The following is an 11,299-nucleotide window of genomic DNA, read 5'->3' on the forward strand; positions in this document are numbered from 1 at the left end:
TTGGGAGGATGTTGAGGATCTTCGTCAGCAGTTTCCTCGTGCAGCTGTTTGGGGACAACCAGCATTTTTAGGAGGGAGGAATGTTAGCCACATCAGTGAATCAGGTGAAAATGGTGAACCTGGAAAAGTGTCAGGTGGGCTGCGCCAAGACAGCAAAAGGCCCAGGAAGCAGAATATGCGATATTCATGCGCATATTCGGGCTAAACTGGGTGAATTAGTTGGTAGCAGTAGTATTAAAACTTGTGAGGGCTGTGTGGAGACGACATGAAATGTAATAACCTAAACTTGTACTTGTTTCCGGCCGTCACGGCGCTACCAGCTCCCTTCCGTCTCTCTGTTCTTGTGTTTTTCCTCTGCTCTCATACATCACCTCTAGTTACCTGTTAACAGACATGTTCGCCTGACGTCGTGAAGCACTATCGACGCCTAGCTAAAGAACAGCATCACAAAGAGGTCAAGCGATAACTCGACAACTGCCTCGGCAGCGCACAATCTTGACTTACAACAATTCGGAGAACACATAATCTATGTTACAACAATGTACTAAAACATGAACAAAAGCAATAATTCATGTTGCTTGCAATTTTACAGCCCAGTTTTTTTGGTAGACACCTGGTCCTTCAACTAGCTCCGTCAGGGGCTCTCTACAACAGTGCTACCACCAGCTAATGCAACCGTGGACACCAGTGAGCTGCTCGGTGCAGGAGACATCGACGGGGATAAGCTGAACTGAACCGGCTCTACTGTTCTGACTTTCAGGTCCATGACGTCCGTGATCAGGCCGGGCCTCATGATCCTGTCACTCACAGCGCACTCACCCTTCAGCATCTTGGCGACCGTTGACATGGAGGGCCTGATCTTGGGGCTATCCTGGATGCACAGAAGACCTATCTTCAGCAACCGGCGTGCTTCCTCGGTGTCGAAATCGCGCTTCAGTGTCCTGTCAATGATGCTCTCGAGATCGTCGGACTCGTAAAGTGTCCAGACCTGACAGAACAGCAGCAGAAGTTTCAGATGATTTAAATCAAAGTCTAAGATCTGATAGCACCATAACTTCAGGCATTTTGAAGCTAGCAAGTTAGTAAAAATCTGATAGTTTGATCTGCTTTTACAAGTAAGTCAATCTCTCAGAACTCATCATTTTTTTTTTGGAACGAATCAACTGTATTCATAAGAACTGGATCAGTACCTAAAAACTAATCTAGTATTGGGATTGCTCTTTCACCTTTTCTAGGAGGAACTGCTCGTCAAGGCGTAATCTGGGATCAGTGTGGCATCTGCCACTGACAATCTCCAGCAGCAGCACACCAAAGCTATAGACGTCGGCCTTTCTGGTCAGCTGCCCTCGGATGGCGTACTCTGGTGCAAGATATCCTCTGAAAGAAGAACACATGTCAGCTCTGTCCTCCTAACCAAAGGAGGACATGAACATCTTCAGCCGGAAGTGTGCTGCCCCCTACTTACAGCGTCCCCGCAACCCTGGTGCTGATGTGTGTCATGTTGCCCGGGAAGAACTTGGCCAGCCCAAAGTCTGCTATCTTGGGCCTCAGGTTTCTGTCGAGAAGGATGTTGCTGGCTTTGATGTCGCGGTGGACGATCCGTGGGCGGACTTGTTCGTGAAGGTAGGTGAGCCCGTCAGCGACACCGATGCAGATATCCACCCTCGTTCTCCAGCCAAATCTGATGCCACTGCGGGAATTACCTGAAGAACGGCATGGCGCATCAGAGATCCATCCAGGCTTTGGCCGCCCACATGCATCGCATCAGGATCAGGCATCGCCACTGGAAAATCTAGGTTCGGGCATTTTACCGAGAAGGGTCTGTGCAAGGCTGTTGTTCTCCACGTAATTGTAGACCAGCATCTTTTGGCCTCCGTCGACGCAGCAGCCATGCAGCTTGACTAGGTTGTGGTGAGTTATGTTGGATATGACACTCAACTCGTTCAGGAACTCCTTTGTTCCTTGCCTCGACTCTGAGGAGAGCACCTTGATGGCCACTTTCTCGCCCTTGTTCAACTTTCCCTGCACAGTTTGGATCAGAACATGAGCTCGTAAAAAGGTTGAAATGTTGCTGTGGTTGAAGTTACTCAGGCATGAAGAAGAACTCTGCCACGTTCTAACAATTCAGTGTTCCTAAAAACTGCAGCAAATTCCTCCTGAGATTCCTGTGTTCCAGTCAGGAACATGATTGGGCTGATGTCTGAACTAGGCTACATTACATCAGAGATGTTGGAGCAACCTACCAGGTAGACCCGGCCGAAAGAACCCTCTCCAAGCATGTTTCCCGGGCAGAAATTTCTTGTGGCTTTTCTCAGCTCCTTTGACGAGTAGATTTTCACATTGCCCGTGATTGGGATGTCTGCGAACAGAATCGAATGAACTGCAGTAAGGTTCTGAGATGCTTCAGAAGAACAGCTATGTACCGATTGGAAGGAAAACTTTACCTTGGTCATGTTGCACAATCTGGCTTCTGGAATTCTTCTTCCTCCAGAACACAGGGAAGCAACCCATTACTGTTGTTTCGAGCTCTCTTGTTTGGAATTCAGGCCTTCAGATATGGAAAAGAGATGCTGGTATCTACCTGAGCGACAAACTAGTCAGTGGGCTTGAAGAGGCCAATCAGAAGTCAAAACTGTTGGTTTTAGCAACTTTATTCTTTCTATGAGAGCTAGGAAAATAAAGAGTAGTAGATCGCATCCAAGCTTGCAGATTAATACGAAGCTCACACCTCGGAATGAACTAAAAAAGTGTATGGTGAAAACAAAACTGATTCATGAATTTCATGTTTAACCAACAAAATTCCATGAAACAAGAATGTCAATTGTAGCCCTGAACTCTGAAACATTCCGTAAACAAAAATTTGCAGGAGAAACTGTGAACTACGAGAAATCAATAAACTCACATGTCTAGTCAGAGAACAGAGCTGACTCAGAAAACTAGAGAAGGAAACCGAGAAAAAGAAACTCACCTGCAGATTAAACTGATCAGTGGAAGACTTGTCACGGGATGAAGTCTGCATAAAGGGTCCAAGAGCATCGAGCGCCCAGCAAGAAATTCTCGGAAGGTAGTTAGAGAAGATAGAGAAGAGACATGTTTCTGCAAGACCTGCAGTGGCAGAAGGAGAAGACCAGCATGGTTGTGCCATAAATACATGGCAATCCAGGCAAGGACCCCACTGGGACTGATCAGGCTAGTTCTCTTCTGACCTTAGAGAGTACAGTGACAGGGTACAGTAAGGAGGACTTGCTCACTGGTCACAAGGCTGGAACCATAAAAGTAAGGATCAGAAGATGCCAAGTTTGACAGGTGTGGATGCTATGGAGCTGTTGACTGTGGTTTGTGAAGCTGCAGCGTTTCTGTTCACATCTTAAGGAGTTCCTAATATAAGATCCCGGTTTAGTTAAAATGCGTGAGAAATTATTCTTCTTAATATAATGTCCGGCAGCCGCAGGTCGAGTTTTTTTAAAGTCGGCAGGGTACAGCATGGAGGACCATGCACCATAAAATAAGCAAGGATCAGAAGATGCCAAGGTGATAGACAAGTTTGAGCTATTTTGTAATTTGACAGGTGAGCTGTTGACTGTGGTTTGTGAAGCTGCAGTGTAAGTTCACATCTTAAGTAGGAGTTCTTAATATTAGATCCTGGTTTAGTTATGCCAATGACAGGCTGATCACCGACCAAACACATGTTTACCGAGTACAACTGTGCAGCTCAGGTCCTTAGGTGTCATGTGTACTCAAAGAAATTACTAATGGTCTTTGTAAACAGGAAATGACTTCTGTGCTATCATCAGCTCCACAGTACAACCATTGACTCTGTCCACACGCTTGCATTGTACCTAAATATTTATGAAATCCAGTCTTGGAGGTTGGAAGGCGGTCCATGGATGGTTTTTTTTTTTGAAAGCAACGTGGATGAAATTTCTTAGTTGGGATTTATGGCATCCACTGATTAGTCTCCGTGAAGGCTGGATCCAAACCCTACTCATTTGTCATCATTTGCTCTTGCTTTGCTCCTTCCAGGATAGTTCAGTCCAGCTCTGCAGTGTGACCTCAGCCTCTTTGTCTAATCACTGCTTTAAGTTCCATGATAGAGTTAGTTTAATCACTGCTTTAAGTTCGATGATAAAGGAACACATGAATAATTAGGCGAAAAGGTATCCTTTGGACTGTACTTTTTTCTATAAGTGAAATTTATTTCATCAGAAATGAAACATAGTTCCGGTCTCTACAAAGTTTATATTTGGCCTGCTCAAATAACCCACAAAAGTTCAACAATAGAAAAACAGCAAATGACTAAACTTCTAATCTATTGCTAAACCACCATCCATTCCAAGCGAAGATGTCCATCGTAATTATCTCTAGCTGCAGTGAAGCAACATTTAGCAGCAATTACTCCTTCTGCAGTAGGCTCCAAAACCGAATCCAATAAGTGCTCTTGTAATTTACATGCATTGGTGACATAGCAATTGCATTGTTAAAAATAACATCATTTCGATTAGTCCATATTGCCCACACAATGGCCGCAGCTCCTATCATAAATTGTTTCTTAGTATCTAGCTTCACTCCACCCAACTAATGCCCAAAAAATGTGATACATTTTGGAGAGCTTTGAGACCAGATACTATCTCAACATTCGTCAAATAAATCTAGCAAAGTTACACCGGAAGAACAGATGATCAATAGCTTCATTGCAATTACAAAAACAACATTTCATACTCCTCTTCCACCTACGTTTTGCTAGATTTTCTTTTATAAGAACTACACCCTTGTTCTTATCTTCAGTGAGATTTTGATTTTCCAACAATATTTAAGCACATGAATAACATTAAGGTTCAATAGGTAATCATACATAGACTTAAATGTAGGTGACTAGACGAACATGTCCTAGTCTTCATTGAGCTGAATCTCAGTCAGTCTAAATTGCAATTCTCACCGTCCCTGTTGATTCATCCCATATAGACTTCTTCGAAAGTCTATATTGGGTAGATCAAAACCAACTACCTCTATGAGAGTAGCATGTTTTTTGTAGGCAATATTATATAGATTGAAATATTTATCCTTTAGGGTGGCTGACCCTAACCAAACATCCTCCCATTTTGCACTTGAAACTTGCCAAATTTAAACAACTCGTTCTTAGCTCCCATCAATCCTGTCCAAGTGGGAGTCTCCTTGAGTAATTGTTTTTCGAGTTAGATACTTTTTCCTCGGTAGTTGTTGCCATAATCCATCAGTGTTTACTAGATTAACAAGCCATTTGCTCAGCGGACACTTGTTATGTATTCCCGAATCATTTATACCCAACCATCCCTGATCCATTGGCCTACACACGATATTTCACTTAGCAAGCTTGTATAATTTATTATCTTGATTATTTTGCCAACAAATCTGGATCTATTATAATCTAGTTTTTAAGCACCGTTGATCACTTTTTTCCGATTACTGTGAACCAAGAACAAGGCAACACATTTGTTAAACGTTAAAGACCTTCAATTCGTCCTTTGAAGTATTATTTCCCTTCGGGGTATAACGAATCTTGGATGAAGGTCATGAAGAACAAGTCTTCATCATTCATAGATACAAAAGCATAGTTACAAATATAATATCATCCCACATATTTATTTCATACCGAATGTATTGATAGTATCAAAGTTCATATTACATTGATACCTTCGGCTTGCTTAAAGATAATGACGTGAATACAATTACAATCCAGTGTGAACAGTACTAAGGTACTGTTCATCTATTTATAGTCAATCGTACAACTTCATACGGTATTACATTCATACCCTCAAAAATTACATACAAGGTTTACAAATGTCACGAGGACAGTACTGTCATTTGCACTTAACATCTGGAACAATGCCTTCTTCTTACGTTGCCTTCCCGCTTCATCGTGACGAAACTTGCTTCGTCATACGTCTATCGATCTATATAGAAGCTTTTCTGGTGACAAAGCTCCTGTAATACTTAATAATATGCTGAAAACAAATAGTTAAGCGCGTTCTTGAGGACCTTCGGAAGACGAAGTCCCCCAACAAGCACCTTTTTTAGGAATCTAAAAAATTAACATATACATGGAGAGATTGCTAAACACCGAGTTTATGAGAATCAACTTGCCACCATAGGATAGATACTTAGCCTTCCAACAACTTAACTTCTTATCAAACCTATGTTCTATCACTTTCCAGTCACTTTTTGTCAATCATTTATGATGCATAGGGATTCCCAAATATCTGAACGAGTAATGACCCAAATCACATCCAAATAATTGAGTATAGACTTGTTCATACTGCTTTGCTTCTCCATAACAGAAAACTTCCCTTTTGTAAAAGTTGATTTTAAGGCCAGATAATTGTTCAAAGACACAAATCACAAGCTTCAAGTTTTTAGCCAGATCAACATTATGGTCCATAAAGAGTGGTTGTTATTTGTGTACCACGCGTAATATGAATCTGTAAGCATGGATTTGTCGCTGAAACCCAAAATGGTTTTGACTTTCTGACCTAGAAAATAAAGCCTTTGAGGCCAAAATTAAGGCCTGTTTGGATTCTCTTGGCTAATTGTTTGCTAGTGACTAAAAATTAGCTCACAAATAATTAGCTAGCAACAATTAGCCAGAGTACATTTGAAGTCTTGTCTAATAGATGTTCTTTTCTCTTTATACGATCTATTAATACATATTAGCAAGGTCAAATGGCTAATTGTAACACCCTAATTCTTTTCAATTAAAAGCAATCCAGTTTGAATTATTAATTTTCGTTAGAAAGAAAAATATTTATGTTTTCAAAGAATGAAATTGAACAATTCTTGAATAGATAAAATTTTACCAAGTGTTTGTTGCATTCATTATAGGTGCATGATTTCATTGTTTGCTAGTGAATTACAACAACTTTATTTTAATTTATTCTCTTTTGTAAGACCCAATTTATTTAAATAATAGAAATTTATCTAAAGATTATTTATTATGAATTTTATTATTAAAATATTATTGTTAGATTAATTATACTTTTAGAATATTTAAAATATATTTATTAATGGATAACTTGTTCTAAATAATAACAAAAGAAAATGAATTTCGAAATTAAGAAAAGAAAAAAAGAGGAAACCAAAACCTAGCCCTATCGGCCATCTTGGCCCATTTGGCCTAGCCGGCCGCGCCCCCCCCCATTTTCCCTCCCCTCCCTCTCACCGCCAGGCGGGCCCCACTCGGGCCGCCCTCTCTTCTCCCTCCTCCGCTTTCTTCCTCCCTGGACGCCACCGCCAGGACGCGCCACGCGCCCTGCGTGCGCCGCGCCGTCGACTCTGCGTCCCTGGCCTCGCCTCCCTCCGCGTAAACGCCCGACCGTTTCTCCTCTCCCATTTCCTCTCCCCAACGTGCCCTTTCCGCCACACATGGAACTTTGCCGAAGCTCCGCCCGTGCCTGCGCGCCGTACGCCGTTCGCCGTTCGCGCCGCCCCGACCCCGTCCAGCCTTGCCGGACCGTTCGCGCCCCGCCGTCTGAACGCTTCGCCGGAATTCGCGCCCCGACGTCCGATCGCCTCGCCGGAGTTACGTCGTCTGCCATCGCGCCGTGCCCAGCCACCTGAGAGCACCTAGAGGGGGGGGGGGGTGAATAGGTGATCCTGTAAAAACTTAAACTTATAGCCACAAAACTTTGATTAAGCGTTAGCACAGTAATTGCCAAGTGGCTAGAGAGAAGTCAAAACACGATAACCACAAGAAAGCAATCACAGAGTTGACACGGTGGTTATCCCGTGGTTCGGCCAAGTACAAAACTTGCCTACTCCACGTTGTGGCGTCCCAACGGACGAGAGTTGCACTCAACTCCTCTCAAGTGATCCAATGATCAACTTGAATACCACGGTGTTTTTCTTTTCCTTTCAATATCCCGTTTGCGAGGAATCTCCACAACTTGGAGCCTCTCGCCCTTACACTTGAGATTCACAAAGAAATACGGAGTAAGGTGGGAATGAGCAACGCACACAAGTCTTGAAAATCAGAGCAACAACACGCACACAAGTTGCAACAAGAGCTCGCAACGCAACACAAAGAGTTCACAACTCCACAAGAGCTCTATATGCTATCACAATGAAACGAATGCGTGAGATTGATGTCTTGGTGCTTAGAAGAGTTGTAGGAATGCTTGGTGTACTCCTCCATGCGCCTAGGGGTCCCTTTTATAGCCCCAAGGCAGCTAGGAGCCGTTGAGAATAAATCTGGAAGGCCATCCTTGCCTTCTGTCGTCGGGTGCACCGGACAGTCCGGTGCACACCGGACACTGTCCGGTGCCCGATTTGTTTCCATAAACAGCGCAGCCGACCGTTGCTGACTGTTGCAGATCTGGGAGCCGTTGGCGCACCGGACAGTCCGGTGCACACCGGACAGTCCGGTGCCCCCCTTCTGACCGTTGGCTCGGCCACGTGTCTCGCGCGGATTGCGCGGCCGACCGTTGGCTCAGCCGACCGTTGGCTCACCGGACAGTCCGGTGCACACCGGACAGTCCGGTGAATTATAGCCGTACGCCGTCGGCAAATTCCCGAGAGCGGGCAGTTCGCGCCGAGTGAGTCTGGCGCACCGGACACTGTCCGGTGCACACCGGACAGTCCGGTGCTCCAGACCGAGCTAGGTCTTGGCTGTACACAGCCAAGCTATTTGCTCCGCTTCTCTTTTCTTCTACTTTCTGTTTCCCACACTTAGACAAGTTTATTAGTACACAAAACCAATGTACTAAGACTTAGAAACATACCTTTTATCTTGATTTGCACTTTGTTCCTCCAGAAGCATAAATACACATTTAAGCCCTTGTGTTGGCACACAATCACCAAAATACTTAGAAATGGCCCAAGGGCACATTTCCCTTTCAATCTCCCCCTTTTTGGTGATTTATGCCAACACAACATAAAGCAACAAGAACAAGTGCAATATCACTTCAAATAAAACTTATTTTTGTTTTGAATCGAATTTGGCATATATGGATCATCCTTTGCCACCACTTGGTTTGTTTTTGTAAATCAAACTCAAATCTCTATCTCTAAGTCAAACACACATGTTGAAGCATAAGAGAGTCATTCCAAAAGAGATTGATCAAAGATTTTAAAAACTCCCCCTTTTTCCCATAATCACTACTTCTCCCCACAAGAAGCCAACTATTTACTAGAGATGCAATAAAAGAGTTTTGACAAACCAAAAGCTCTATTCTACTATTTTCAAAATCTCTCAAGTGGTAGCTGATCCATTTATCACTTTGGCCTTTATTTTCTCCCCCTTTGGCATCAAGCACCAAAACGGGATCAATCTTGGCCCTTTAACCCCATTGCCTCACAAAAATCTTCAATTAAGATCAAATGGCAATAAGAGTTCATGAGATGAACTTGGAATAGGTTACCCTCTCATCGGAGTGCAGTGGAAGTCTTTCATGGTCCAAGTCCACCTTTTCCCTTTCAATTCTCCTTCGAGACTATGTCAAACAAACTCAAGCATATGGTTAGTCTCAAAGGGTCAAGTTGTAACACATCTCCCCCTAAAACTGTGCATCACTTTGCAACGGACTTGTGAGGTCCAGGGAGTGTTTGTACAACTTGAGCACCACTAAAAGCAACAAAATGCAGAAGGAACATGATCAAGGCATAAACACGTGTATGCTATAATTCAATCCAAGTTCCGCGAATCTAAGACATTTAGCTCACTACGCAACCTGCAGAAGGTCTTCTCATCTAGAGGCTTGGTAAAGATATCGGCTAGCTGGTTCTCGGTGCTAACATGAAACACCTCGATATCCCCCTTTTGCTGGTGATCTCTCAAAAAGTGATGCCGGATGTCTATGTGCTTTGTGCGGCTGTGTTCAACAGGATTTTCCGCCATGCGGATAGCACTCTCATTATCACATAGGAGTGGGACTTTGCTCAGATTGTAGCCAAAGTCCCTGAGGGTTTGCCTCATCCAAAGTAGTTGCGCGCAACACTGTCCTGCGGCAACATACTCGGCCTCAGCGGTGGATAGGGCAACGGAGGTTTGTTTCTTAGATTTCCATGACACCAAGGACCTTCCTAAGAATTAGCACGTCCCCGATGTACTCTTCCTATCGACCTTACATCCAGCATAATCGGAGTCTGAATATCCAATCAAGTCAAAGGTAGACCCCTTTGGATACCAGAGCCCGAGGCAAGGCGTAGCAACTAAATATCTAAGGATTCGCTTCACCGCCACTAAGTGACACTCCTTAGGATCGGATTGAAATCTAGCACACATGCATACACTAAGCATAATATCCGGTCTACTAGCACATAAGTAAAGTAATGACCCTATCATTGACCGATATGCTTTTTGATCAACGGACTTACCTCCTTTGTTGAGGTCGGTGTGTCCGTCAGTTCCCATCGGCGTCTTTGCGGGCTTGGCGTCCTTCATCCCAAACCGCTTTAGCAGGTCCTGCGTGTACTTCGTTTGGGAGATGAAGGTGCCGTCCTTGAGTTGCTTCACTTGGAACCCAAGGAAGTAGTTCAACTCGCCCATCATCGACATCTCGAATTTCTGCGTCATCACCCTGCTAAACTCTTCACAAGACTTTTTATCAGTAGAACCAAATATTATGTCATCGACATAAATTTGGCACACAAATAAATCACCATCGCATGTCTTTGTAAAAAGAGTTGGATCGACTTTCCCAACCTTGAAAGCATTAGCAATTAAGAAATCTCTAAGGCATTCATACCATGCTCTTGGGGCTTGCTTAAGTCCATAGAGCGCCTTAGAGAGCTTACACACGTGGTCGGGGTACCGTTCATCCTCGAAGCCAGGGGGTTGCTCTACGTACACCTCCTCCTTTATTGGCCCGTTGAGGAAAGCGCTCTTCACATCCATTTGGAACAACCTGAAAGAATGGTGAGCGGCATATGCTAGCAAGATACGAATTGATTCTAGCCTAGCCACAGGAGCAAACGTCTCCTCAAAGTCCAAACCTGCGACTTGGGCATAACCTTTTGCCACAAGTCGAGCCTTGTTCCTTGTCACCACCCCGTGCTCGTCCTGTTTGTTGCGGAACACCCACTTGGTTCCCACAACGTTTTGCTTGGGACGAGGCACCAGTGTCCAAACTTCATTGCGCTTGAAGTTGTTTAACTCCTCTTGCATGGCCAACACCCAGTCCGGATCTAGCAAGGCCTCTTCTACCCTGAAAGGCTCAATAGAAGAGACAAAGGAGTAATGCTCACAAAAATTAACTAATCGAGATCGAGTAGTTACTCCCTTGCTAATGTCACCCAGAATTTGGTCAACGGGATGATCTCTTTGAATCAT

At 43.9% G+C, this 11,299-nt stretch overlaps 1 protein-coding gene across 3 annotated transcripts; it reads right to left on the reverse strand.

Moving 5' to 3' along the window:
• Window positions 1–449: 449 nt before the first annotated feature.
• LOC100273918 (putative protein kinase superfamily protein) lies at window positions 450–3,160 on the reverse strand. 3 transcript variants are annotated; one of them, XM_008674264.4, is made up of 7 exons: window positions 2,969–3,160; window positions 2,445–2,581; window positions 2,244–2,359; window positions 1,812–2,022; window positions 1,466–1,703; window positions 1,227–1,377; window positions 450–988 (listed from the first exon to the last, which is right to left on the reverse strand). In XM_008674264.4, exons 2-7 carry the CDS (start codon window positions 2,509–2,511, stop codon window positions 635–637), a joined length of 1,137 nt encoding a protein of 378 aa, XP_008672486.1. In that variant the 5' UTR covers window positions 2,512–2,581; window positions 2,969–3,160; the 3' UTR covers window positions 450–634. The 3 variants fall into 3 exon arrangements, with proteins under 3 accessions (XP_008672486.1, XP_008672487.1, NP_001141782.1); XM_008674265.4 differs by having other exon boundaries at window positions 2,445–2,577; window positions 2,969–3,158; NM_001148310.1 differs by lacking the exon at window positions 2,969–3,160 and having other exon boundaries at window positions 465–988; window positions 2,445–2,554.
• Window positions 3,161–11,299: the final 8,139 nt, after the last annotated feature.

This window comes from Zea mays, chromosome 3, assembly GCF_902167145.1.
Source record: "Zea mays cultivar B73 chromosome 3, Zm-B73-REFERENCE-NAM-5.0, whole genome shotgun sequence".
Lineage (NCBI taxonomy): Eukaryota > Viridiplantae > Streptophyta > Magnoliopsida > Poales > Poaceae > Zea > Zea mays.